The sequence below is a fragment of the Equus caballus genome, chromosome 1, assembly GCF_041296265.1.
Source record: "Equus caballus isolate H_3958 breed thoroughbred chromosome 1, TB-T2T, whole genome shotgun sequence".
Classification (NCBI taxonomy): Eukaryota; Metazoa; Chordata; class Mammalia; order Perissodactyla; family Equidae; genus Equus; species Equus caballus.
The window spans coordinates 80,945,246-80,971,186 of NC_091684.1; the positions used below are offsets into that span (position 1 = coordinate 80,945,246).

General features: G+C 47.4%; 3 protein-coding genes across 9 annotated transcripts in view; 1 reads left to right on the top strand and 2 right to left on the bottom strand.

Moving 5' to 3' along the window:
• Positions 1-5,143: 5,143 nt before the first annotated feature.
• ZNF22 (zinc finger protein 22) lies at positions 5,144-9,613 on the bottom strand. Of its 3 annotated transcripts, none has more exons than XM_005602631.4 (2): positions 9,474-9,613; positions 5,144-7,157 (listed from the first exon to the last, which is right to left on the bottom strand). In XM_005602631.4, the coding sequence occupies exon 2, from the start codon at positions 7,071-7,073 to the stop codon at positions 6,396-6,398; it is 678 nt and encodes a 225-aa protein (XP_005602688.2). In that variant the 5' UTR covers positions 7,074-7,157; positions 9,474-9,613; the 3' UTR covers positions 5,144-6,395. The 3 variants fall into 3 exon arrangements, with proteins under 3 accessions (XP_005602688.2, XP_014589552.2, XP_070120183.1); XM_014734066.3 differs by lacking the exon at positions 9,474-9,613 and adding an exon at positions 9,125-9,253; XM_070264082.1 differs by lacking the exon at positions 9,474-9,613 and adding an exon at positions 8,986-9,125.
• Positions 9,058-12,082, top strand: LOC111774447 (uncharacterized). The gene is made up of 2 exons (XM_070264097.1): positions 9,058-9,990; positions 10,091-12,082. The coding sequence occupies exon 1, from the start codon at positions 9,197-9,199 to the stop codon at positions 9,818-9,820; it is 624 nt and encodes a 207-aa protein (XP_070120198.1). The 5' UTR covers positions 9,058-9,196; the 3' UTR covers positions 9,821-9,990; positions 10,091-12,082.
• A 3,276-nt stretch (positions 12,083-15,358) lies between these two features.
• Positions 15,359-25,941, bottom strand: part of RASSF4 (Ras association domain family member 4) — a 34,516-nt gene continuing 23,933 nt past the window's right edge. For 2 of the 5 annotated variants that reach the window (XM_014733447.3, XM_014733446.3), the window contains exons 5-11: positions 24,989-25,080; positions 24,089-24,252; positions 20,177-20,278; positions 19,844-19,895; positions 19,100-19,221; positions 18,173-18,270; positions 15,359-16,841 (exon numbers count right to left, since the gene is read on the bottom strand). In XM_014733447.3, the coding sequence (XP_014588933.2) occupies positions 16,781-16,841; positions 18,173-18,270; positions 19,100-19,221; positions 19,844-19,895; positions 20,177-20,278; positions 24,089-24,252; positions 24,989-25,080 (691 nt within the window). In that variant the 3' untranslated portion in view covers positions 15,359-16,780. 5 annotated transcript variants of the gene reach the window in all.

Genomic DNA, 25,941 nt, shown 5'->3' on the forward strand with positions numbered 1-25,941 from the left:
GTGTCCTCCCCAAATTCATATGTTGAAGCCTTAACTTCCAATGTGACTGTACTGTTAGATAGGGCCTTTAAGGAGGGAATTAAGGTTAAATGAGGTGATAAGTGGGGCCCTAACTCAATACGACTGGCTCCTTTTAAGGAGAGATACTAGAGTGTCTTGCGCGCTTGTACGCTGTGTTTGCATGCATAGAGGAAAGGCCATGTGAAGACACAGTGAAAAGGTGGCTACCTGGAAGCCAGGAAAACAGAAAACCACCCTGCTGGGACCTTGATCTTGGGCTATTGGCCACCAGAACTGTGAGAAAAATGTCTATTTTTTAAGCTGCACAGTCTGTGGGATCTTGCTATGGCAGCTTAAGCAGACTAGTAAAATAGCTAATGTATGTAAAACACCTGACACAGAATGGTACAAATATTAATTTACTTCAATAATTTCCATGCTTCAGACACAGATATTCATTTCCTGTCATACTTTGCCACCCAGATTAGCATCTTAAGATCAGTATTTCCTAAAAAAAATTTATCATCTTCTCCCCCAAACCTCCTAGTCACCTAGGCTGGAAACCTCCATCACAGCGTTTCCTCTTGCTTGTACCTCAGATCTGATGTCTCCAGGTCTGTCCATTCTGTCACCACAGTGTCTCTTACTTTCGCCCCTCCCCCGCACTCCCCACTCCCCCCACTCCAGAGCCCTACTTTAAACATTTGTTCCTATTTGGACTATTCTAAGAGTTCTCTTGACTCTCAGTGACAACAAGTGGTTTCCTTGACCCAAGTCAATACCTTTTCAGATCATCTAGCAACAGTCTCTCCAAATAACCAACTTAAAATCTCTTCCAAAACTTCATTGACTTTCCAGTTTTGGAGGATCTGAAATTGCTTGGTCACAAAATTGATATAAAAAAAAAATGTGTTTTAAAGTCTGAAAAGTCCTTAAAATGTTCTAGATCTGTTTTTTTTTTTCCTTTGAGGAAGACTAGCCCTGAGCTAACAGCTGCTGCCAATCCTCCTCTTTTTGCTGAGGAAGACTGGCCCTGAGCCAACATCTGTGCCCATCTTCCTCCACTTTATATGTGGGACGCCTGTCACAGCATGGCTTGACAAGCGGTGCAAATGTCCGCACCTGGGATCCGAACCAGCGAACCTGGGGCAGCCAAAGCAGAAAACGCTAACTTGACCTCTGCGCCACTAGGCCAGCCCCTAGATCTAGTTTTAACAGGAAAAACATAGGGCTTTGAGTCATTTAAAAGTTGGATGTCCCACAACTAGAAGGACCTGCAACTAGGATATACAACTGTGTACGGGGGGATTTGGGGAGATAAAGCAGGCAAAAAAATAAGTTGGACGTGACATTAGTTTTCTAAACTATATAAACTCTACACATATATGTTTTATAATTCAAAGAGCATAAAAGAAGAATCTAGGTCACTAAAAACTAATCATCCAGTTTAGGAGAGGGTCAGGTAAGTGGCCTTCCAGGTCCTTTCACACCATGAGAATGTCTGATTCCTTAAGGTTTGATGCCATTTTATACATTTGTTCTTTCATTAATTACGTCATTCATGCATTCAACAAACATAAGCGTGTACACAATGTGCAAGGCTAAAGAATGAATTATGCAATGAGCAATGACTTCCAAGAGAACAGAAGATTGAAGAAGCAGGATAGGGATGGAAGATGGGGGAAGAAAAGTTCTAGGTGGGACTCTCCAGCTAGTAGGCATGGTAGCTGATAGCCAGGCTGAGAACTTTCCAGAACTAACTTCTTACCTCTTTCTCTAACCTTCATTCTGAACTTCCCTCTTGGCCTTTCTTCAGTAAAACTTTCAGTTGAATAACTGGTATAAGCCAAGAGCTAGCAGATGAGAGGAAGAATGAGAGAAAGAGATTGAAATATGGATCATTACAATTCAGTTTAAAGGAAGAGCATCTAAGGAAGGTTCAAGGCTTCCTGGAGGCCTCAGAATAGATACTGGACAAAGCAGAATAAACAAAGGTACAGAGCATTTTGGAGCTGCTGTCATTCAGTGTGGGGCAGGGAATGGAAGGAGGTAAGACTTGAGGCCCAAGGTAGGAGGTCAAGCCCTGCAGGTCCAATTAGCCAATTGGTTGGGTCCCTTTGGGGGAATGTTTCTTCTAGCTGGTTGTTACTTCTCATTGGATTAATTTCTAACCTATGCTCTAACAAACTTCTTGCATCCCATCTTATCAAACTATTCCACTCTTAAGGTTGATATTTAAGGCTCTCCTGGAGGCCCATTCCAGGCTTATCTCCCACAACTCTCTTAGATGAACCTGGACTATCTATAAAGTAGGTATCTCTTTTCTGAGAAGGATCTGTTCTCTGAGTAGATCCTTCTGTGCTTTGCAGCTTTCACTCCACCTTGTACGTCTGCCTCTCCCCTCCCCTCATTCCCTGGTCCCCCACCATGCCCTCTCTCCACCCTACCCCCACACAGTCACACACAGAGCCTTCACATCCTTAAAAGTCTAGACTAGGTCTGGCAAACTGGTAAGAATGGTTGTGACTTTTAAAATCTGGATTTCTGGTTTCTCTTGAAAAATCAAGAGCCAGCATATCTGGGCCTGAATCTCAGCAAGGTAACCACTGGCTGATACCGAGCCAGGGTTATCCTTTTGGATGGGCATTTGCACTCCTGTTCACAGCACTCTTCTCGCTCCACTCATTTACACTGGCTGCCTGGCCTCGATAGACTTTTGGGTTTCTATTCCCTAACCTAGTGTAAATGTCATCCCTTGAAGATCCTTTCCTTCTTCCCTGTACCAGATGTAAATTCTCCAGTTTGAATGGGAATCACACTGTGTATTCATCACCTCTTTTAATATTACTTTTTAAAAATGTTAATTTACGTTTCCTACCAGTCTTTTTTACATGGCAGATGCTCAACAAATATTTATTCCCTCAAAAAAATGAAAGCACTTTGCTTTCCTAACACAGGGAATAATACTGCGTTTATGGCTATGTACTTCTACTTTGAAGAGGTACTCTCACTACCTGTCAAAAAATTCATACAGATTCTTATATTTCCCTTAGAAACGTATTAGATGATTCTTGCCCTTTTTAGGTATACCTTTCTCTCCAAGAGTCTTGACTCAGCCAAAATAAAACAGAACTCACTTTTAAATTTATGGGATAAAACTTTGCCACTGACAATTTCAGATTTGATTCAACAGCTTCTCCGCCTCCAGCTCCCTAATAAGTCAATCAGAAAACAACGTCCCAGGCTCTCTGCCTGCATTACTTCATTTAATTCTACCTCCACAACTCAACCATCAGTATCTTCTTCAATGTAGTCAAGAACAAAAACTCAAATTGCCCAGTTGCTAGTTAACTGAGATGTAAACCTAAGTAGGTTTACCCCAGGGCCCAAAGTCTTCATCATTAAATCCTGCCTACCCTTGTCAAAGGTTTAGTATTATGTATGTATCTGACTTAAACACCACTTTATCTAAGCACATCACTAACCCCCAGTAATAGGCTATAGCAGTGGTTCTCAAAGTGTCCTGCACAAGCATGTTACTATCACCTGGGAGCATGTCAGAACCCTAAGTTATCCGGCTACAGCCCAGACCTACTGAATATGCAGTTCTGCGAGTGGGCCCAGAAATGTTTTACCAAGTCCTCCAGGTGACAGTGATACGTACTGAAATTGAGAACCACTGGGTCAGAGGTCCCTCCTCTGTGCTCCCATAGTGCCCTATACTTATTCTAGTTTTTCAATTCCTCTACTTGACTACTCACTTAAGTTCCTTTAAGCTAAAGCTGCCTTGATCACTTTTATTTCTACCGCATTTATTAAATGATTGAATAAATAAATAATGTGAATAAATAAAAGAATGTGGAAGCCAAGCATTTTGTTTTTAAAGCTTGGCACCTGAGTTAACATCTGTTGCCAATCTCTTTTTTTTTCTTTTTCTTCTCCCCAAAGCCCCCCAGTACATAGTTGTATACTCTAGCTGTAGCTCCTTTCAGCTGTGCTATGTGGGACTGATGAGCAGTGCCATGTCCACGCCCAAGATCCAAACTGGTGAAACCCTTGGCCCCTGACCTGAAGTGGAGCACGAGCACTTAACCACTTGGCCACGGGGCCGGCCCCAGAAACCAAGCATTTTTAACAACACATCTCACTCGCTGGTGTAGGATTGAAGAAATTTCAGCAATATTTAAAAAAAAATACACTTGGAGCTTTTTTCCCCCCTAAATAAAACATCCAGATAAAAAAGGAGCCTGCCAGAAGAATAAAAGGATTCAGAGTTTAGTAAACCTGAGTTATGGTGGAAATTCAGACCATTGAGGGGCAGCATATTTTCATGCAAGACTGTATTCAAAGAGGCAGTGCCTACAAGATTCAATTTCTAGTAGTGCAATATTTCCTTTACTCATTAATGTAAAGCAGCTGTGATATTTCTCTCTTCTAAGATACTCACAAAAGTAGCATAAAGTAGTAGTGCCACATGCTAGTTACCACAGAAGGTCACCATAAATGTTAGTGACCTATTTGCTCTGTTTTAGGGCTCTAAGAAGAAATGCAAACCACAGTCAAACTGGGAATACACCTAAATCTGAAGAGTTTCTGCTTTACTTTTATAAAGTATGTGGAAGTCCATTTAGGATAAAAATGAAAACTAAAAAGTCTAATATACACAGGTTTTTCTGTTGCCCTGTGGTTGCTGTCAAAATTGGCAAATTCATTAAATTTGAGAAAGTGATGTTGGTCCCAGTCAGAAGTTACTCCAGACCCAAAACTGCTATAAATAACATGGATGGTAGATCCTCAAAACGGCCCTAGGCACGCCTCTGCTACAGAGTGACTTGGGTGTGAGTAACACAACACTTGCTAAGCCGTCAAAGATCAAGTCTTTTGCGAAAGATAACTGCAGTTACCTCACACCCACAGGACATTTTGTGGACACCCTGTTGGATGAAACTGTTGTCAACAAGGCCATCTTCTATGACTTTGCATTCAAACGTAAGGCCAGGAGGGAGGCAAAGTTCAAGTCTGAGGCAATCAAAAATAGGCAAAACAAGTGATTCTGCCAAAAGCTGTGATTTTAGATGTTGCCTAAATTATTAAGACAACTTCCCAGGAGAAAAATGAACAGAAGGTAGTAGTAAGCAAAATATCCCACTTAAAAAATTTTTTTATAGTAACCGTTATTAATACAGCAGGAACTTGTATGATTATAAAAGATACAAAAAAATCAAAAGAATGTTAGCATTCAATAGAAATTAAAACCTGAGCTGAAGGTTGATCAGAATGTCTGACACTTGGCATTGTTCTGATGGAAGACACACGTTTACTAGACTTGGCAAATAATTCACATAATTCACAAAAAGTTAACAGATTTCAAAATCTACACATTGAGCTACAAGCACTGACATTTCAATTAAATGACTTTTGCTGTTGACAAACATTCATTTAAGATAACCAGGGTTATCCTAAAGCTCTCAAAGGGAAACACATAGAGGTTGAAAATTGTTAATTTCTAATTAGCAAGTGGAGATTGTTTCGGTAAAATATGGTTTAATTATTTATTCATGTAGATCTAAAAGGCTAGCTCACTTTGTCAGAGCACAAGAGAATGCCAAAAGAAATCAAAGCCATGGGGATGGATGGATCAACATAAACCCATCCCAACTTCCAGAAAACAAGTGACACCGAGTAAGACCATCACAAAGAATGGTACTGGTAGGAATAGGAGACTTGTGGTCTAATTCAGTTCTCACTTTGGCTTCTAGAGTGCCTTTTTCTAAGAATTTGTTGAAAAACAGAGAAATTCTACACCTTTAATTAATAATTGTCCATAAGCAGAAGAGAAGAAACAAAAGAAAGCTAACATACAGTGATGGGCCTTGTTGATTAAAAATCTGTGAACATGAATACATTTTAATATATGGACCCTTGAGTGATACTTACAAACCAACGGTTAATATACTACAAAAACTTTACAAACACAAAATGTCCTCATCTGTTGCAGAACTCCAAAACTAACGGAATTAACTTCTTCTCCCTTTTAAAGTACTGATTCCACAGAAAGTCCTAAAATTGAGTTGTCATTGGAATTCCTGTACTTTTACATGTGTCATCAAAACAGGATTATTTTCTCATAATGATGCAGGAAGCAATTTCAAATGAGGTCAAGGATCTTATATTATCTCAAAAGATATTTTCAGTTCCTTGTACTCCATGTTACACACACAAAAAATGAGGACAGCTGGACACATGTAATTTCTTTCATACCAACCTCATTAAACTCCCAATGTCTCCATGCTGGGAAAGGATACCGTACTGAAGTGGTCTATTATAAAGTATCTCCAGTTCTAAAACAGATACTTTTTATTTTTTTAAAAGATGGCTGAAGTAGTGTCCTCTACCTAGCGGAGACGAGCCACTGACTTCCTTCCTGTACCAGCCTTCCAAGATGATACTGAGTGCGTTTTTGCCCTAATATTCTTGCCCCGGGTCTTACGAGGCTTCTCTTCTTTGTGCACCTTCATGTGCTGCCTAAGATGAGAGCTCTGGCTGAAGCACTTGCCACATTCACTGCACTGGTAGGGCTTCTCCCCCGTGTGGGTTCTCTGATGTTGAATAAGGTGGGAACTCTGGCTGAAACAGCGGCCACACTCATCACACTGATAGGGCTTTTCTCCAGTATGAATTCTCTGGTGCTGAATGAGATTCGAGCTCTGTTTAAAGCTTTCTCCACACTCATCACACTTATAGGGCTTCTCCCCGGTATGGATCCGTCGATGCTGAATGAGATTAGAACTCTGAAAGAAACTTTTCCCACAATCAGCACATCTATAGGATTTCTTTCCAGTATGGATCTTCTGATGTTGAAAAAGAGTTGAGCTCTGACTGAAACTCTTTTCACATTCAGTACATTTATAGGGCTTCTCATCCAGGCTTCTTCTCAGTCTACTCAAGTTTGAGATAAATGGAACAGTCATTCCCCATTTCTGCCGCTGCCGGATGGTTTTGCCCTGGTTCTCAGAGGCTTTTCCGTGGCTTGAGCTCCGAGAAATACCACCCTTAGGTTTTCCTAATCGCATGGTGAAGAGCCAAACGTGTTAAGAGTCTACTCTCTTCTTCTGAACTAATGTTTCACTTCCTAGAGCTACACAGCTCAGAATTTTCTGTTTGTAAAGGAAAAAATAAAAATACAAATTATGGGCGATTAATTATTCAGCTTTAATACCTCTTCAACACATCAAAATCGCGTCCATGTTTAAATTAAAAATGTATTCAATACATATGGAAACAAAGACAATTTTGGGGAAAAGATATTTACAAAATAATTTTAATAATTCCAGAGTTTAAGCTTAATAGCTTTTATTATGCTTTATCAAATGAGAATGTAATTCTGAAGGATTAAAAAGTGGAGACAATACCTTAATGGAAATAGAAGACATAACTCCAAAAGACAATCAAAATTTGGGTAATAGACTACCATTATGTTTTAATATTTACTCCCACATTAAACCTCTACTTACTGGTGACTATCTAATTGAGGTGTTCAACTTAGAAAGAAATGACAAACCATACTACTTTACTGAATATTTCTGTTTATCCTGATTTGTTTAGCCATTCCATTTTCACAACTATAGATAACAACTTAGCTTTAACTTGATAGCATAAGTGGTTTTGAAAGTAGGACTACTCTATAAAGAGTGATAAGTTGGGGCCGGCCCAGTGGCGCAGGGGCTCAGTTCCCACGTTCTGCTTCTGCAGCCTGGTGTTTGCCTGCCCGGATCCTGGGTGTGGACCTACGTGCTGCTTGTCAAGTCATGCTGTGGCAAGTGTCTCACATATAAAGTGGAGAAAGATGGGCACGGATGTTAGCTCAGGGCCAAGCTTCCTCAGCAAAAAGAGGAGGATTGGCAGCAGATGTTAGCTCAGGGCTAATCTTCCTCAAAAAAAAAAAAGAGTGATAAGTTTCCGTAAGTCAATTCAATAAATACCAGATGACAAAAACGTCAAAGAGATGCTTTATTATTATTTTTTCTAGATTCTAATGATTCAAGAAAAAGGACAATTCTTTGAAAACTTGAAACAAGAGGATTGTTTCTGGAGAGAGAAACAAAAATTTCAAGACCTTTTACCAGATGGCGAAATGAAATTGAGTAGACAAAAAGGCCATAGGCAGAACACAAGCAAAAGAGGAGGAGAAAGCAAGTTTACATGACAGAATTTTAAAAATACCCAAATGCTGCAAAAACTCAAAATTCCAAAAATTAATTTCACTCACTTGCTTATAAGGTTATTTAAAATAATGGCCATAAACAAACAAACAAGCCACAAACTCCAAATAGATGACAATGTAGGAGAAGCTAAGCTGTGAAAATAAGATTACTGCAACTATTTTCCACATCCTGTGTCAAGAAGTAGACTTTAAAATGGGAATAATTGTCCTGGGACTCTGCATAGAGGCTTATAAAGCAAAGAAGAGGAAACACAAATTACATCATTGTTCTCGCCTTTCCTTCATCTCATTGCATAACTGAGACTCCAGGCCTGATAGTGCTGAGAACTTTATCTGGGATTTAATAATTCTATCTGCTGTATCACAAAGAGCGAACTGCATAAAACAAAATTACAGAGAGCACTATTCATTCCTCAACTTTAGTAAATACTTATAGAACATCTATTACAAGGAGACATTTATTAGGTAATGTTACTGTTGAAAAGATAGCTTTAACGGTAATTATACATTTTTAAAAACCACATCTATTTCTTATACGATATAATTCCGATCCGCTGGGAAACTCAGAGACTATCTAATCCACCTAGAACAATACAGATGAAGAACTCATACTAACAGGTGTCCTTTGTGCTACCTTTCATAATTCCCATAGCAGCTTTATGCGGTTATCTGCGTTTTACAGCTAAGGAAAGGCAGGCATACAGCTGGGAAGACTTGGGCCAGGTTCCCAAACCCAGCGGCCCACTGACGGGCAGCCCCACCTTCTAGCGCCAAGTCCAGCGCTCGGACGGTGCTCAGCATAACTGGACGGCAGGGGCGGGTGCGAAGGTAAACTTGAGCGACACGGGCTACCAGTCGTGCGAACCCGCGTCACTGCACTGTGCCTCAGTTTCCTCCTACCTAAAACTGGGATGACAATAGAGCTGCTGCATCATCAGAGTGTCGGAAGCTTAAATGAGTCAAAATCTGTAAATGGCTCAGCACAGCCCTGCGGTGACCGAGTGTTCGTTCAGTACATGCAGCCCGGCAACGCGCCGCACGGCGGAAGGCGGAAGGACTGCGGCCCAGGGGACCTGCGCGGCCGTCTCCCGCGGCAACTCGCTGGGGCCCCGTGAAGGCCTCCGCCCCGCTGCCTCTGCCACCGCCCCCGGCCCGGCGCCGAGCCCTCCCTGCGGCGCGGGGAGCGGAGCCCGAGGCAGCGCCTGCCCCACCGCGCTTGAGGCAGCTCGCGCCCGGGCGGGCCACTCACCGCGGGGCCGGCCGCCGCCCTCTCTCTCCCGCTCGGTGCCCTGGCCCTGCCGGAAGTGCGGGCTGCGGCTCTTCGGCGCCACCGCGGTCGCTCTAGGAACGTGGCGGAGCGACCCTCTATGGTCCCGGGCCCACCTGAAAGAAGAAACGCTTCGTTGCGTCTCGTTTTGTTTCCCTCTCCCGCCCCTCGGAAGGCCTGCCTGCTGGGGTCCCAGGACCGCCAGGCCTGTGGCCGGCTCCTCTGCGGAGGAGGAGCGGCCGGCGAGCTGCAACCTGGGTCAGTCGCGGCTTCTGAAACGCAGCGCCAGCCTGCCCATCCCGAGACTTCGTTCTTTCTACAAATACTGAGCACTTATTAATTATAAAGAGGGACTTTCGGAGAGCCTCAACTGTTCCTATTTTTCATGAATCACCTCATTTAATTATCACCCAGAGGCCCCTGCAAGATGGACATGATCCTACTCATTTTACAGCTAAAGAAACGGAAGCTTAGAGAAGTTTGCTGAAGTTCACACGGTGTAAGTGGACGACCAAGGATTGGGACGGGTCTCTCGCGATTTAAAACCACCTCCTTGCTTTTCTTTAGTAACGATCTTTCCCGCTTCTCCTCTCCCACAGGCTCCTCTTCAGCCAATGTGGCGGCGCTGCGTCCGTCCTCTGGTGGCCTCCTTCCCCTGCGGACCTCCTCCAGTCTAACGGTTTCACATGCGGTCTCTATGTGCTGAAGACTCCGAATTGGCAACTCCAGTCTGACCCTGGGATGCAAATATTACTGAACTGTAGATTTGTATATCCAACTAGTTACCCAGTACCATTTGTATGTGATGGACATCCCCCAAATGAACTTCTGATAGTCACCTAGCCTGTTCCTTCAGCAGCATGCATCCCAGCAAATTGATGGCAACTCCTCCATCTTTCCAGTTGCTCAGGCCAAAACTCTTGATGTCATTGTTGTCTGTTTTTTCACCCCAAACCCAGATCCAATCCATCTGCAATTTTGTTGGGTTTATCTTCAAAATATATCCAGAATTGAGCCACTTTCAACACCTCCACTGTTAGAACATCCACCAAGCTGCTGTCATCTCCTGTTTGGATTATTGTGTTGCCTTCCTGACTAGTCTTCCTCTTGAGACCCACGTCAGATCATGTCATTCATTTTGTTCAAAACCCTTCACAGACTTCCCATGTCATTAGAGCAAAAACCGCTGGCCTCATAGTGGCACACACAGCTGTCATGATCTGTCTCCTGTTCTTGGTTGGGTCTGCAATGCTGAGAACAGCAGGTAGCAGGAACTCAGCCAGTATTTGTTGAATGAATGAATGTACAGGATGCCTCATTGTTTACAAGTGCCTTTACATCTATTCTTTGGTCATTCATCTTTACTACAGTCTCATGAAGCAGGGATCATCCTGTCTTGCAGATCAGTAAAATGAAGCTGAGAGAGGGAGACTTGCCTGAAGTGACACAGAGAGTTGATGGCAGAGGCCACACTAGATCAAAGGTTCAGACTTCAGTCTGGAGCTTTCTGCTCTGCAGATGGCAAAGCATGAAACTGACTAAGGCCTAGATAAGGAATTTCCAGTCGGTAATCTAGATAAAAGCTGGACTGTTACAAAGATTAAATGAGATAATGTGAGGCACTTAGCACAATGCATAACACATTGATATTACTTTTATTATTATTGTTATAAGTGATTGATGCTAGTGGTTGGAGAGAGTGGGGGTATGGCCAGAGATAGTTTAGGAAGCTTCAAGAGCAAATATGACCTGCTGGGACTGTTTGCTCTATGCACATTAAAATAGTAAGATAAAATTTATTCAAAAATATTTGATTAGTAAGACAGTCATTAATTAAATCTTTCCCTGTCCCACATAACGGTGGGTTATCCCTTTTTCCTGTACCTGAAAACCATCGGGCCAGCTGCAGAAGACCCAGAGATGTGTAGATTAGAAAGGGAGATAATTGGGTAAAGAAAGATGAATTTTAAAAAGGAGAGAGATGAAAGTCAGGAAATAAAGGGGTGTGGGTGGCTAAGAGTGGACAGAGTAGAAGGTAAGGATGGAGAGAGGCCAGAGATAGAAAAGGATATTGGGTGGGGAGGAGGAGGAAGAATAAAGGGAAAAGAAGAAAGGGGGAGAGAAAACAGGGAGAAGGTTGTATGCCCTCCATTACTTATTAGTATAATAACAGTCGGCACTTACTGAATGCTTAGCGTGTGGCAGGCACTGTCCAGAGCATTTGTAGTACCTCGTTCAAGATTCCTGTGGTATGACTGTTCCTGAGCATTTGCTCTGCCTTTCTCGGATTTTACATCCCTGTTTAGTGCTGTGTGACTTTCAGTGCCTCCTAGCAAACGATATGTTGTCCCAGTGATGTTGACTTTACATGTGACTAGCATTGGTCAATTGCATGAGAGTGGACGCAAAGTGTACCACATCCCAGAAGCAGCTTTGGGTCACTGTGTTCCTACCACCACCGTATTCTTTCCCTTTGCCTCAAGAATAATATGTCCCAAACAGGAGAAGACATGTGGAGCAGAGCCATATAAGCCCACCTGCAGCCACAAGTAACATGTGACAGAAATAAATGCTCTTGTTGTAGCCAGTGAGATTTTTGGTGGTGGTCCTGCAGCAGAGCCGACTAATACACCTCCCACAACTTTAAGAGATAGGAACTGGTATTATCCTCATTTTATAGATGGGAAACCAGTGGCAAGTAACTTGCATAAGGTCACACACTCCTAAGTGGCAGAGCCAGGCTTTAAAGCCAGACAGTCTGGCTCCAGAGCCTCTGCTCCTGACCTCTACATAGCAGTATCTCTCAAATGGGATTCCAAGTTATTTTAAGCAAATTAAGTTATCGAAAATGGTCACACCTGATATTTACAAAACAAAGGGGAAAGGGGGTGGGGGTTGGAGGGATGGACAGTCAGGGCAGCAAAGATAGGCTATGTCACCACGTTCTGCTAACAGCACATCTTTCAAGGGGAACTGGGCCAAGAGAGGCCAGACCCCTTAAGGGCTGGGGCTTCTCTGGGAAGCTGCACCCAGCAGGGGCCAGTGTGCCCCAAGCCCTGTCAAGACAGCTTCCTTTTATTATGGCTTTGTCCCCTGCATCCCCACTCACAGGCGCGCAGGTGCGCTCACACTCACACGCACGCACGCACGTGCGTGGAAAAGCACGTCTCAACAGGGAGCACTGCTGCCTTGGGTCTGCATTTGGCAACAACAGTGCAAGGGAGGCCAGTCACATGTGTGGCCCACGTGCAGTAACAGGAGTGGTCCACCTCCCATGAAGGGACCCTGGACAATGGTTCTGTGCACTGTGGACAGAGTTTTGGGACCTCTCTCCCAGGTGAATCTAGCAAGCAAACTGCATAGGCTATGAGTCAGTACAGCAAAATCCATGCTGTGCTGTGAAGCAGCTGTGCAGGCCATCTTCAGCCTGTGTCAGAATGACCTCGCAACCCCACATAAGACACCAGCTGGACAGATCCACAGCAGGGAAAGATAAAGGGTAACTCACTCTCACATCTCCCAGCTGCATTTCTTAGAGATTGAGAGACTAATTAAGCACCCTGGTCCTTGCCTCCCTCCATACATCGATAACATCAGCATCTCTGTACTCGTTTGATGTATAACCAAAGAATTCTTATGTTACCATCAATGTATAATCCAGAGAAAAGCCCAGATGTACTCTATCCCTTTTTTGATATTTTTGAAATCTAGTTGTAAGTTCTTTTTCTCTTCTTCTTCCCTGCACGTGCACTGTGTTGTACACACAGTATACAGATGTAAGCTGCACTTAAACTCACACCCCTCGGAGCAGCTCCATCAGAGCACGCTCTCTGTTGAACTGTTTTTCCTGGGGTTCAAACTCCTCACGCTGGTTAGTGAATAAACTTCTTCACTAATATCACCCAGGCTCTTTATTTCAGTCGACACCATCAAGCCTGAGACTTTGCTTTCTGTTTCTTTTGGGTCCTCCAGGAAAGGAAACTTGGGGAATTCCCATTCCTGGGTTTGCAGAAAACATCTCACAAGCCCAGCCAGGAGGGAGCAGAGCCCCACGCCCACGGCTGAGTCCAGGGGCAGGTCAGCAGCTGGCTTTCTCGCAGACAATCACAGCCCCTGGGGCCTAAATATACCACATGCATTTGGTTGTTTTTATACTCAGAACAGCTTGGCTCTGACTGCACTTCCTGCCTGATCATGGCTGAGGGACTGCAGGGCGGGGGTCTGCTGCCCACCTCGGGCACCTGACAAGGATATGGCCGCTGCTCTGCAGCTGCAGGGCACCTGTGTCCTGCCCACACAGGCACACTGCATGGCAGGCTCCTCCACAAGGTACCTGCTCAGATCAGATAAGCCTCCTGCTTTGTTTCCCCGGGACGAAGGGTCCAGATGTGTCCTGGGTGAACCCATGGCTTTATTTTGATAGTGGGAAGCTCTTTAATCCATTTTCTGGTAAACATCCCCAGCAGGTAGCATATGGTTATCACCACGAGAAAAACAAGCTGTTTTTTGATTCCTTCTGGTAATTTGTTCTGGGCAAACCACCCTGTTTTTCCTGAGTCCAGTCCTTTTGCAATCATGTTGACTTCATCCTGTGTTTGTGATTTTCTCAGTGCCTGAGGCCTGGCCTGGGAGGAGTCCTGTTTTAGGAGAGGACACTCTCTCTCAGGAATCTTCACCTTGTCGTTGGATCCATTTATTACCTGAGATACCCGTTAGCGAAGGAGCCTGTAAGAAATATTGTCATCTCTGTGGAGAGAGGACAGTGGAGCGCCCACAGAAATCAGCAGGAAACCACAGAGCCTAGCAGGGAAAGTCGGAAACTGTGGTGTCTTTGTGAGCTGAATTAGCAGTTTTTCAAGTGGCCTCTGAAAAGCAAATATTTTGTTGGGAAAAAGATTTGTTAACCGCTCAGATGACTATAGAAGTGTACATTTTCCCCTTTCCTGTGCAACTTGCTAGTGATTTTTCTTAGTTATGATATTCAGAAGTTAATTTTGAAAACGTCTATTTCAAAAGTGATGCTTACCTAGACATGCCTTAACTAATATTGTAAAACTGCAAAAAATTTTGAAACAAAAAATACCCCATACTGAAAAAGCAAAATCGGTGCATGCTTACAGAGGGGCTCCTGATCAACGGCTTCCCATGTGCCAGGCCCTGTCTGCTCCCGGCTGGCCAGTGTCTCTCAGGCTGGAATGCCACACACACTGTCTTAGCCAATGTGGGCTCAGTCTCAGGCGTCCTTCCCGGGACCTGTACCGGCTCCCTGCTCTGCTGGTCCCCTGAGCATCCCTGGTATCTGGCCTGCTTCTCCTGATGAGGAGACCCTTGAAAAGAGGGTGGACTGTGGCTCTGTCTTTGTCCCTCTAGGGTGGAGCACAGGTGTGGCACAAGGCAGTCACTCAATTACCGCTGAACAATGGCCTGGCAGTTGTCCTAGACCTGAGGTGGTAAATACTGGCTGGGGAGTAAAATGACCTGGGGCAGCCTGTTTGTTTTGTTTTCCACCCTCTCGTAGGCCCTGGCACCATCCCACTTGAGTCCCTGCCTGGAAGATTCCTGAGGTCCTCCTGATGCTGAGATTCTGTGATTCAGGGTGATTGTATCACTCATCTTCCAAGCTGCCCACAGACCCACACCAATGACTCCTCCTCCATGCCCAACGGGGGCCTCTGCCCCAGGCCCCACATCAATTCCCAGGATATGCAGGGAAATGAAGGAGTCATATCGTGTCAAGAGCAGCAGGCTGCGGCTCAGCTTTAGCTCTTCTGCCAAATTTGGCCATAAATACTGTAGGATAAGAGTTTCAGGGGTTAGAGCAGGGGGTCAGGGTGGACACGCACAGCAAAAAGAAAGCTTGGTCCTAATTCCAGTACAGCACACCTTTATTGAGCACCTAGGAAACTATGCTGCTAAAGGAGAGCACAGATAACAGAAACTGCGGCCGGGCCTTCCCCAGCCATCTCTCTGCATGTCTCCGTGACGATGGAGCGAGTTGAGGGAAACCCTGAAAAGTAGGTCCACATGGCATGGCTGCCCCAAGCTCTGTTCTTTATAGGTGCTGATGAGGAGCTGCAGCAAGAAGCAGAGGTGGAATCTCCTGTATTTGGAAGACTTTATGGTTCTTCTCTTTAAATTTGCTATCCACAGGCCCCAGTGGGAGAAAAATTTGCTCTGTTTTGGACAAACACTTCACATGACAGACGTAAACTGTTGCATAGTTTTACAAAGACCTTCTATTTCATTCCAGAAATTCTCCACCAGCTGATAAACCCAAATTGTTCAGTATCTGGTCCCAGGGAATTCAAAGTCCTTTCTCCTCAAACAGGCATTACTCCTTATCTTGCTCCTTTGAGAGTGGAGGAATGCAAGCCCAGAGAGGGCAAGAGGTACGCAGGTGTCCATGGAACAGCAGCAATGGGGACTGAGCCCTGCCTTCCCAAGGTGCTGCCCGGCAGCCCCTGGACTCTCACCTACAGGGGAGGCATCCTTCCAATGCCACCTGGGCTACCTCCCCCATGTGATCAAATTGACATGTTTCTTGCAGCACGCTCCCTATAAGAATTCCTTACTCACTGAGGAAGTCCAGAGCGAGTGCTGCAGAGAGAAGATAGGATGCTTGTGCTCTTATTTCTAGTCTGACCTCTGCTGCCAGGGTGCTGGGCTGTGTGAGGTTCACGGGGTGACATCAGAGGCTTGGAGGCCAGGGATGCCATGGTGAAGTGATGGGTGGGAGGAGGGCATGTCTCAAACCTGCTGGCAGCCCCTGCTTTTCCTGGCAGAGCTTCTGAGTGGCAGCATGAGGCGAAGGCAGACAGGAATCATGTAGTTCATATGGATGATGAGGACAGGGGTTTGTGGCCCTGCAGAAACTCTGAGCCAGGCACTGGGAAAGCAGATGGAGCTCAGGGCCCAGGGGCTCAGTCATCTACCGCTCCCCTGAGCAGGAGAGATGTGGAGAGAATAGGACTGGCCACACCATCCAGCCACATAATGTGGCTGGTGCCACAGCTTCAGAGCTGCTCACTACACAGGCCAGTCTATGCACAGACCCCACCAAGCAAGTTCCTGGCTCCTCAGACTTGGGTCTGGGCCCTGTGAGTAGTCACCTTGGAGCCAAGAGCCAGGGACATGGGACTCATGGGACTCAGGCAGGTAGACAGGTAGAAGCATGGCTGCTGGATTCCTCAGCTGGTGGCCATCAATCAGTGTGACCAGTCAGGGCCCGGCCACTGGCACTCAGTGTACACTGGCTGCTGGGGGCTTTGGAAGAGGCAGATGCTGTCCAGCTACTTGGCCTCCACTAGTTGTTCCAGGCGCCGCAGCATCGTCAGACGCAGGGCTTGGAACCTGGAGAGAGACACAGCCGAGAGGACTCACTGACACTGGAGGGGACAGGGAGCAGAGCAAGGGGGTGCACAGATGCCTTGGCCAGGAGACCCACAGCTCCTAAGTGGCTGATTAGCGGCCACCATCTCTCCACCACCAAGGACAGGGAAGAGCCAGGCCCACACCCTGCGAGACCACTGTCTTCGAGGAGCAGTCAAACAGGGCTGCAGACCCTGTTAAGCTTCAAAGCAGAATGCTGATGTTTCTATCCCAAAGATTTTTGAGCAGAGAAAGGAGCATGCTGGAGTGGACAGGGCAGCAGAGCAGGGATCAGGAAGCCTGTGTTCAAGCCTGGCTCTCTAATAACTTGTGTTACAACCTTCCTCATCTCGGGCCTCTGTTTCCTCTCTGTACACTGAACAGATTGACCAGGTGACCCCAGGTTTCTTCCAGCTCCAAAATCCTACAGTGACACTGCTGACTGCATGGTAGACTGTGCCCTCTGATGGAGGTCTCAGCTGATGGCCCAAATGGGGTCTGACTGCACAGATGGAAGCCGAGGGGCGCTGTGGCTTTCCAAGAATTATTCAGCCAGAAGCCAGAATCTGAACCAGTCCTCAGACCACAGGCCCTCCCAGTGAGCAGCCTCCTTCCTTCCCTTCCTAAGAGGGACTCTCACCCTGGCCCTGGCTGAGCACCCTCCACATGTCCCCTCCATGCTTCACCTTCCAGAGGGAGAGAAATCACTGGGGCACGCAACCCAGCTAACCTCACACAGCCAGGACTTGACATAGCTTCCCCAGGAGCCAGCAGGTGACGCCTACTCACCTTTCCATTGAACGGGTCCCCTGAAACTGAAAAGCTGGTGCAGGGAGTTCCAACCACCACCACTTTTTGGTAGGCTCAGAATTCCCACTAGCACAAAAGGCCAAGACCAGGCTGAATGTGCATGGAGCAGGCCCTCTACTCAGCTGCTCCTCCAGAACTGTGTCATCGGCAGAACTCACAAGCCTGGTCCAGCGCCCACCCATGCTCCTGCCTGACCCGCCTGCCCAGTTTTCAGCAGCTTCTGTCTCTCCCATGTTGGTGAGATGCTGAGGGTGGATGGTCCGACTAGACTGCATGCCACCATTTTGGCAGGCTGTCACCCCAGCTTGGTGTCAATAGGGGGGAGGGGGCCAGAGGGCGGTGCTGGGGAGCAAGGGTTAGCAGGCATCCTTGAGCCAAGAGCTGTGCAAGGGCACCCGGTGCACTGGAGGAAAGAGCTCTCCTGGTCCCAGCCCTGGGGTCTCTGCCCTGCAGACTCGACCTGATGTTCAGGACCCATGACTGGCCCTTTAAGTGCTGCTTACTTCATGGTCAGTTTGATTATTTCTCTTTCCTCCTCTTCTTTTAATTTTTCAACAAAACTGTCCAGCACCGGCATTTCAAACTTAATGTACTGAGCGACCTAGAAAATCCAAGAACATTTTAATGTGCTTTAAATTAGAAGCCAAAAACATGTTTCCTTTTCTTTGTGGCTTCCATAGTGGCCAATTCAGCACCATCTAGTCTCCATGGAAGTGGCCACCCCAGCCCCTGCCCCTCAGGCCTGTGTGTCCCAGGATGGGAGGATGGGGCCCATTCTTACTGCAAAGAAAACTACTGCCCCTGGGAGGAAAGATTAAGATGAATATTAGGAAAAGCATTCAATAGTTAGCACAGTCACACTGGGTGGTCTCTGGGGAGGGGGTGGGGAGTGGTGGGAACACTATTGTTTCTAACAATGGAATGAAGTGCAATAGCTCTGAATGGCCCCAGGGATACAGGGTCACTGGTCCAAACCCTATAGGTCTTTTCTGTGCAGGGGAGTTTGGAAATGTGCTCCTGGCCTCTCCAGGCCTCAGGCTGTGGTAAGACTTAGACACCTAGTTCCCTTCCACAGGCCCTGGTTAAGGACGTTTGTGTGGGTCTTTAATGAAATGTCAATAAAACACACTCCAACAGAGGAAGAGGTTCTACCTGCCTAAGGGGAAAAGCACAGCCTTGGTTTTCTAGGACCCAACTTCTTGTTTCCCCTAAGCCAGCCAATGGGCCTGGCGGTCACTGACAGGAAGAGGGAGGGCTGGAGCCATCCCCATGCTGGGCTTGGGGTCCTTCAGGATAGCCGTGTGGCCCCTGGAGACGTCACCTGAGAGGGCTCTGGCCAAGGTCGCCTTCAGAGCCCTCAGGAGTCCCCCATTCTGTCACCTAGGCCCTTCCTCAGGAGTAGGCCTCCAGGAGCCTCAGCCCCTACTCACGTCATGGGGGACTTCCTCGCCCAGGTCAGCTTCCATCAGGAACATCCTGGCGATCTTCTCACAAGGCCCATGCAGGATTCTGGAAATCAGCGGGTACTCACAGTCTTTTAATTTTGTCCGCTCTGAAAAAGAAGGTGATTTGGAAAATTCATGGGGCATTAGGATTGCCTCTGTTTCATCCAGGATGGGACTGTGATAGAAAATGGATGTCCAGGGGGCCCAGGAACCTTCTCCAGACCTCGCTGAGAATGTTGCCCTGAATGATATATGATTGTGTCATTCAGCAAAGGCCCAGCTCAGAGAGGAACAGGAGCCGGAGGAGCAGGAGAGAGGGGAGAGCGGACACGGGGAGGCCAGGCCTGCTCAGTTACTAGACTGAGCCGTGCAAGTGCTGCAGAGAGCACCATGCAAGTTCTCCAATACTTCTCAGGGGGTGAGGAGCTTTAGCTCCGTGTTGCAGACCCCCACATCCACCCTGAACCCCTCCCAACTGAGTGAGGCTGGAGATGGCGGATTCCCACGTGGTTTTGGTGGGATTCTGAAAGGGTTGAGAAATGTGCCTAGGTTTCGCCTGGGGAAAAGCATTTGTGGTGGGGGCACGGCGTGTCTTAAGGCCAGGAGGACGGGTTGCCCTGTGCCAGCTGCACACGCCAGCACGGCCCTGAGAAGAAGCACGATTGGTGAGCTTGCCAAATGGACAGAGACTTTTGTTTGTATGATCTGGAAGCAAAGGCAGATGCTTACCCCCAGACTCGTGAACGATGTAGAGTGCAAACTCACTGGGGCCATTTTCCACCTACAAAGGCAGCAACAGGAAGTCAGACCATGGCTTTTTGAGACCAGAGAGACAGAAAGGGACCCCTGGCAGTAACCACACCCCCAGTGCCACACACACAAGTCCCCAAGGACCCTCCCCTCTCTCTGCTTCAAATCCCAGAGATGCCAGCTCAACAGGGGAAACTCTACTAGACCTTCTACCCAGGAGCCACAGGCATCTCCCCCTAGTCTTCGCCAGCCCCTCCCCAACCACAACAGCAAACAGCAGCGTCAGGGCAAGGCTGCTCTGGCTGGACTTACTCGGAACTTGTTCAGCAGCAGGGTGAGCACGTGCAGAGTTGTCATGGTGCTGTTGACCCTCACATTGGTCACGGATCCATAGGCAGGAGTAAATATGGAGGTCTGTACAGGGAGCGGGGGAAATTCAGGGTGGGGCCAGAGGGGACATGGGGCTCACATCATGCAGGGTCTGGGCACACTGTCGGCCTAACGGTGCTGAGCAGACTGAAGCAGCAGGCAAACCTGGGCTCTGGGAACACCTGCGCCTGTCATTCACATAGGTCCACACACAAGCTGTGCCCAGATCTGGGCGCACTGGGGAAGCTATAACAGCTCATGTCTTACAGGAGACTGTGAGGGCCAGCTCTGTAGATCCTGGGAACCAGTGCCGTGGTAGTAAGTCACAAGGGGTGGGGGGAACCAGTCTCTTCCTCACTCCTGCTATTGATCAGATCACCAAGTGTCTGTTGATTCTAAGGCTGAGAGTTCTCAAATCTGTCCACTCCTCTCCAGGCTCCCTAGGGGGCCCGAGTAGAGGCCCTCAGCTCACACCGCATCAGCTTCCCAACTTTTCCCTTTCCAGTCTCAGCCCTTTCAATCCACTCTCCAGACTGCTGCCCAATAGAACAACCTTTGGGAAACCCTGCAACTAGAAGTGCATGCTGGACCAGCTGTATCAGTGAACAGACTCAGGCCCCTGGCCCCAGAATTCTGAACCAGAATCTGCATTTTGAGGAGAACGCCAGGTGGTGCCATCTGCACAGTACAATTTGAGAAGCAGTCTTATGGCATGTTCTAGTTAAAAATATCTGAATGCTCCCCATGGCCTAAAACAATGCCATCCATGGCTCTGCTCACTATGATGCACATGTGGTACGAGGATTCCCTCCCAAGCACCCTGTGTTCCAGCCACACGGCTTCTTCAGTTTTGGGGTCCCATTATATTCTTTTTTTTTTTTTAAAGATTGGCACCTGGGCTAACAACTGTTGCCAATCTTCCTTTTTTTTTTTTTTTCCTGCTTTATTTCCCAAACCCCCCTGGTACATAGTTGTATATCTTAGTTGCAGGTCCTTCTAGCTGTGGGATGTGGGACGCTGCCTCAACATAGCCTGACATGCGGTGCCATGTCCGCACCCAGGATCCGAACCCTGGGCCGCTGCAGCAGAGCGCGTGAACTTAACCACTGGGCCACAGAGCCGGCCCCCCATTATATTCTTAAAGGTACCTTGCCTTTGCCTATGAGATGTGGTATATGAAGTCAACCAGGGAATTGCCTGAATCTTAGTTAAGTCCTCAATGAACACTAGCCAGGTAGTAAACCTGTAAGCATTTTACATATAATCTTTGACTTAACCTTACAACAGCCCTTTGAAGTACCTGTCACTAGCCTCCTTTCTTAGAAAGGACACAGAGGCTTTGAGAGGTTAAATAGCTTGTCAGGGGCATCCATCTAGAAAGGGCAGAGCCACCTGAAGCCCCATGCTTTACCCCCATGGCACTTGGGCCTCCCTGAGAGATCGACTCCCCTAAGGTGAGCTCCTCCTCGCTTTTCAAAACGAAGTTCATGTTCGCACATTCCTCCTCTATGGTCCTAGCTCTGCTTTCCTTAGGATGTTACTGGGGCTCTGGGTGCATGAGGGACTTGCTCCACGCCCCCAGCTGGTCCCCAAGTACCAGAGCCAGACTCAAACCCAGACCTGCCTCCTCCATAGATGAGGTACAGAATGACTCTGGGTTACACAGAAAGCCAGACTAGGCTTTCAGTTTCCAAGAAATATGGAATAAATAGAGGAGTCAAGCTATGTCAAGGAGAACAAAGGTCTTGTCAACAAAACGTTGTTAGTGTTTTTTCTGCCTGAAGCCTTTTCTCAAGATGATATCAAGCAGCTCCAAGTAGGAACAAAGGTCCGTGGCTGCTGTCCCATCTCTAACCACAATGGCTTCTCTCTGATAGAACACATCGGAATCCAACAGGCCAGGGCAAAGCAGTGGGAATCATAGCAATATTACTGTGAATCAGCACAGTTTTGGAAAATGACTAAGTAAAGTAATAGTACACCGTTCTAGCAAACAAAACGCAGAACAACCACTGAAGGAAGTCAATTTTAGGAATTTCTTTTTCTTAAAATTGTTGCCTGTGACTCAAGTACTCTGTCACCTGATTTCTAAGGACACTGACTCTGAATGGATGTAGAGCAAGGTGAGAGAGAAGGAGCCCCTTACTCACTCAGGAGATGTGAATCAACTGTCCAGCATGCCTGAGACACTAGTCCATTTCCTAGAAGGCAGTCAGTTTTCCTGGAAGAATGGACCCATATTCCTCAGGTAGATCTGTTACTAGGAGGTAAAGCCCTGACTGGGTTACAGGACAGTGTGTGCAGTGTCAGGCTGGCTGGCTGAGGGGCCCTTCCTGACAGAGTGCTCCGATGGACATGAAAGGCTGTGATGAAAGCCCTTGCTATTCATTTCTGTTCATTTCAAAGGCTACAGAGTGCTCAGGCATCTCCATGTCCCTGTGACATTTGCAATCATTAAAATAAGGTTTAATGTGCCAGACATACCTCTCAGAGATAAATGATCCCTTAGAGGAGGGGTGGATGTACTGAAGATAAACCCTGCTATTCGGTACCTTGAGTTATGGAGCAAAGGCTCTTTCTTTAGGAACGAAGAACTAGGAAAGAGCCTAAAGCCATGCAAATATTCCTTTGAATTTTTTTAAATAATTCCTTAGAGTAGCATATCAATATCTATACAAATACTAGCGACTGGTGCTTACTTAACACTTTACAGACTAAACTCCTTTTGGAACAAGATTTAAAGAATACCCAACGCAGATAATGGTCTTTTGGCTGATCTAAACTATTCTTAATCTCTGTTTAACTCCAGCCCTGCATCCCCCTCACTGTCTCAGGAAACTCTGCTCTCAGATAGTCCCAGGTTTTCCTGGACTGAGCAAAGGCAGCCCTATTGCCACTCACTACCACTCCTAGCATGGAGTGGAAAGGAGGTCCTGATAGTAAAGCAGGGTCCCTTCAGCTTGCCTTCCTGAATTCTTCAACCCAGAGTCCAAGGCGCCCCAGGAGAGGCTTGAATGGCTCCTACAGGCCTCACCTGTGCAACTGTTCTTCGGCTCTGCCCCCAGACCACCCTCTATCCTGGCCCCCTCCCTCTCCCATGAGTCATCATCTATCAAGAAGGGCAGCCGCTTCAACTGGAAACCTCTGCTTCCATTTCCCAGGGCTGCAGGATGTGGCCCTGTTACAGGACACTCCATCTAGGACCCCACCCAAACTGCCACTCATGCCATTAATAGTAACAATCAACGTCTCCTTTTACAGTTTGGTTTGTTTATGGAATGATGTCATCTGGGGATGGAGATCTTTTCCTGAGGTCAGTACAATACATACTCGGACAAAAGGCTAAGTGCTGGGAATCGGGAGCAGTACAAGTTCTCTGGGACACAAGCACGCACCTCTGGGCACACCTCAACCATGGGCTTAACCTACCAAGCAAGAATGCCAGCAGGGTACATTATATTCCCACGAAACTATCAATCAAGCTCGATGGAACCCTCTAGAAAATTGCCTAATTAAAGATAAACTTGGCATTACTTTCCAAAACACCATGCGACTTGTGAGAATGGATTGACAGTGAGTGTTTGGTGGAGAAAATACAGGCTTTGGGGTCATCAACTGGAATGTTATTTTGATGTGACTTTGGTTAGGACAGTTCTCCTCCTGAGTCTGTTTCTCCTCTCTGGCAGGACATGGGTATGACTACACCCGCACAAAGGGCCATCGTGAGAGTGCACTCTGACATGACTATCCTGGGGCCTGGCCTACAGAAGGCCCAATAGTTATGCCCATGCTTGAGGCTGGTTCCCTATGGTCTCAGCTTCAGGGCCCGAGCAAGATGCCAGGCTGGGATGTCACCTTATGGTTGTAAAAGTGCCCGTTGATGGAGAACCGGTGTCGCCGGATCTTCTGGGCCTCTCCAGGTGTGCGGCACCTGGGCCTCCTCTGGATCACACAGGCTGCATCGCTCTTGGTCCGCATCAACTGTGGCGTCTCCTCATCCTCCTCCAGGGCCTCTGTAGCTAGAAACAGATGAGGGGGTTAGACCCAGGTGGAGCAACAGTGACAGAGAACTGCTGTGCTCCAGCAGTGGTACTGTGTGTGGGTCTTGGCTCCCTGGAGCCTTGTGGTCACACCACGCTGTAGCAGGAGGCAATGCGAATGCTGTTCCTGTCATAGAGGCTGGGGTCCAGCTCCAGCGATGCCCACTTTGCAGATAGAAAAGGTGACTCCCAGACATGATGACCTGTGTCACCATGCCACATGGCCATAAGTCTCTGGGCCTCCGTCTCCAGGCCCCAGGACAGGCCTTTGGCAGCTCCAGCCCTTTCCTCTGAGCACCCACTCTGGGACGTGCCTTTCACTGAGTGCATGGGAGAGTACAAAGAGGACAGAGCAGTTATGGATCCCAGAACATGAGGAAGATGTCCTAGAGGCTTGCAAGGCCAGGAGGGCACCATGCCCTCTACTGACATTCTCTCCTTTCTATGATGCAGCATGGTGCAGGGGACTCAAGCAACCTACGTCAAACAGCAGCACCTCTACAAGCCTCTGCTGCCCTTTTGGGAAGTGAGGAGTCGATGAGAATGCCTGGTACTGAGGGGGTATTTAGCAAAGGGTTGCTCCTGATGACAAATGAAGCCACTCTTTGCTACTCCACAAAGCTGTTCTTCAGAAATGGTGGTCATGAGCCAAGCTTCTCCTCCCCTACCCTGGATGAGTGAGACAGGGTCCTGGGTAGCTGGAGGCTCCACTTACCTGAGCTGTCTCTGGAACTCTCAGCCTGCTGCATGGGCTGAGCACTTGGCTCCTGGGCAGTGACCCTGAAATCCTGAAGAGGTGGCTCCTTTCTGAAAAGAAACAATCATGGTGCTCAGAGGGCTGCTGGTAGAGAAAAGTAGCTCAGGCCAAAGAGAAGAGGCTGGCTGCCTCTGTGGACAGGACATGGGCAAGAAGCAGGGCAGGCCAAACTGAGGCCAGGATTTCAACTGAGTCAATGTAAGATACTAAAAGAAAAGCAGAGGATTGCCACAGTGTCTGCTGGAAGGAGAGAGTCTGCGTGCAGACCTGAGTGGCCGGTGCTTGCCTGCACCGCACGGACACATGCAGTGCCCGTGTGCTCCTGGGCACCAGGCTGAGGCAGGCCGGTGTCTGCGAGCCCGTGCCCAGTGGGCCCTCTGGGCATCCCTAGCCCTGGTGGAGGGTTGGACAGGGGCAACCTTGAGGCGGCCAACTTCCGGGCCTCTGGGGAGGGTCTCCAAGCCAGGGCAGCCGGTGCCGGGCTGGAGAAGGAATGGACTCAATGGGAACTAGCCCCACATTGAGAGGGAGTCAGGGAGGAGCAGAGAGAGCAGTGGAACCCACTCTGAGAGACCCCTGAGGGTCCTGCTGTGACCGCTCATGTGACTGCTTTTACCCCAGGGAGTAGGAAGCAGGAGTGACACTTGCAGCCCTTCTAAGAAGAGCATACAAACTTTGTGCTCTAAGTCTGTGTGGCTCAAAATTCACTTTTTGAATTTTGAATTTTTTGTCTGTAACTAGGACAACTTGGGATGCACCACGGGTGTCAACGTGCTAAGTGGCCTCAGAGCAGCAACTTTACTTGAATTTTTGAAGAGGAAGGGGTTTGAATTTCCTCCTCTTAGAAGGATTTATTACATGCAGAAACAAGCAAAACTCAGCAGCTACCTGCCCTTTCTCGCGAGTCAGGG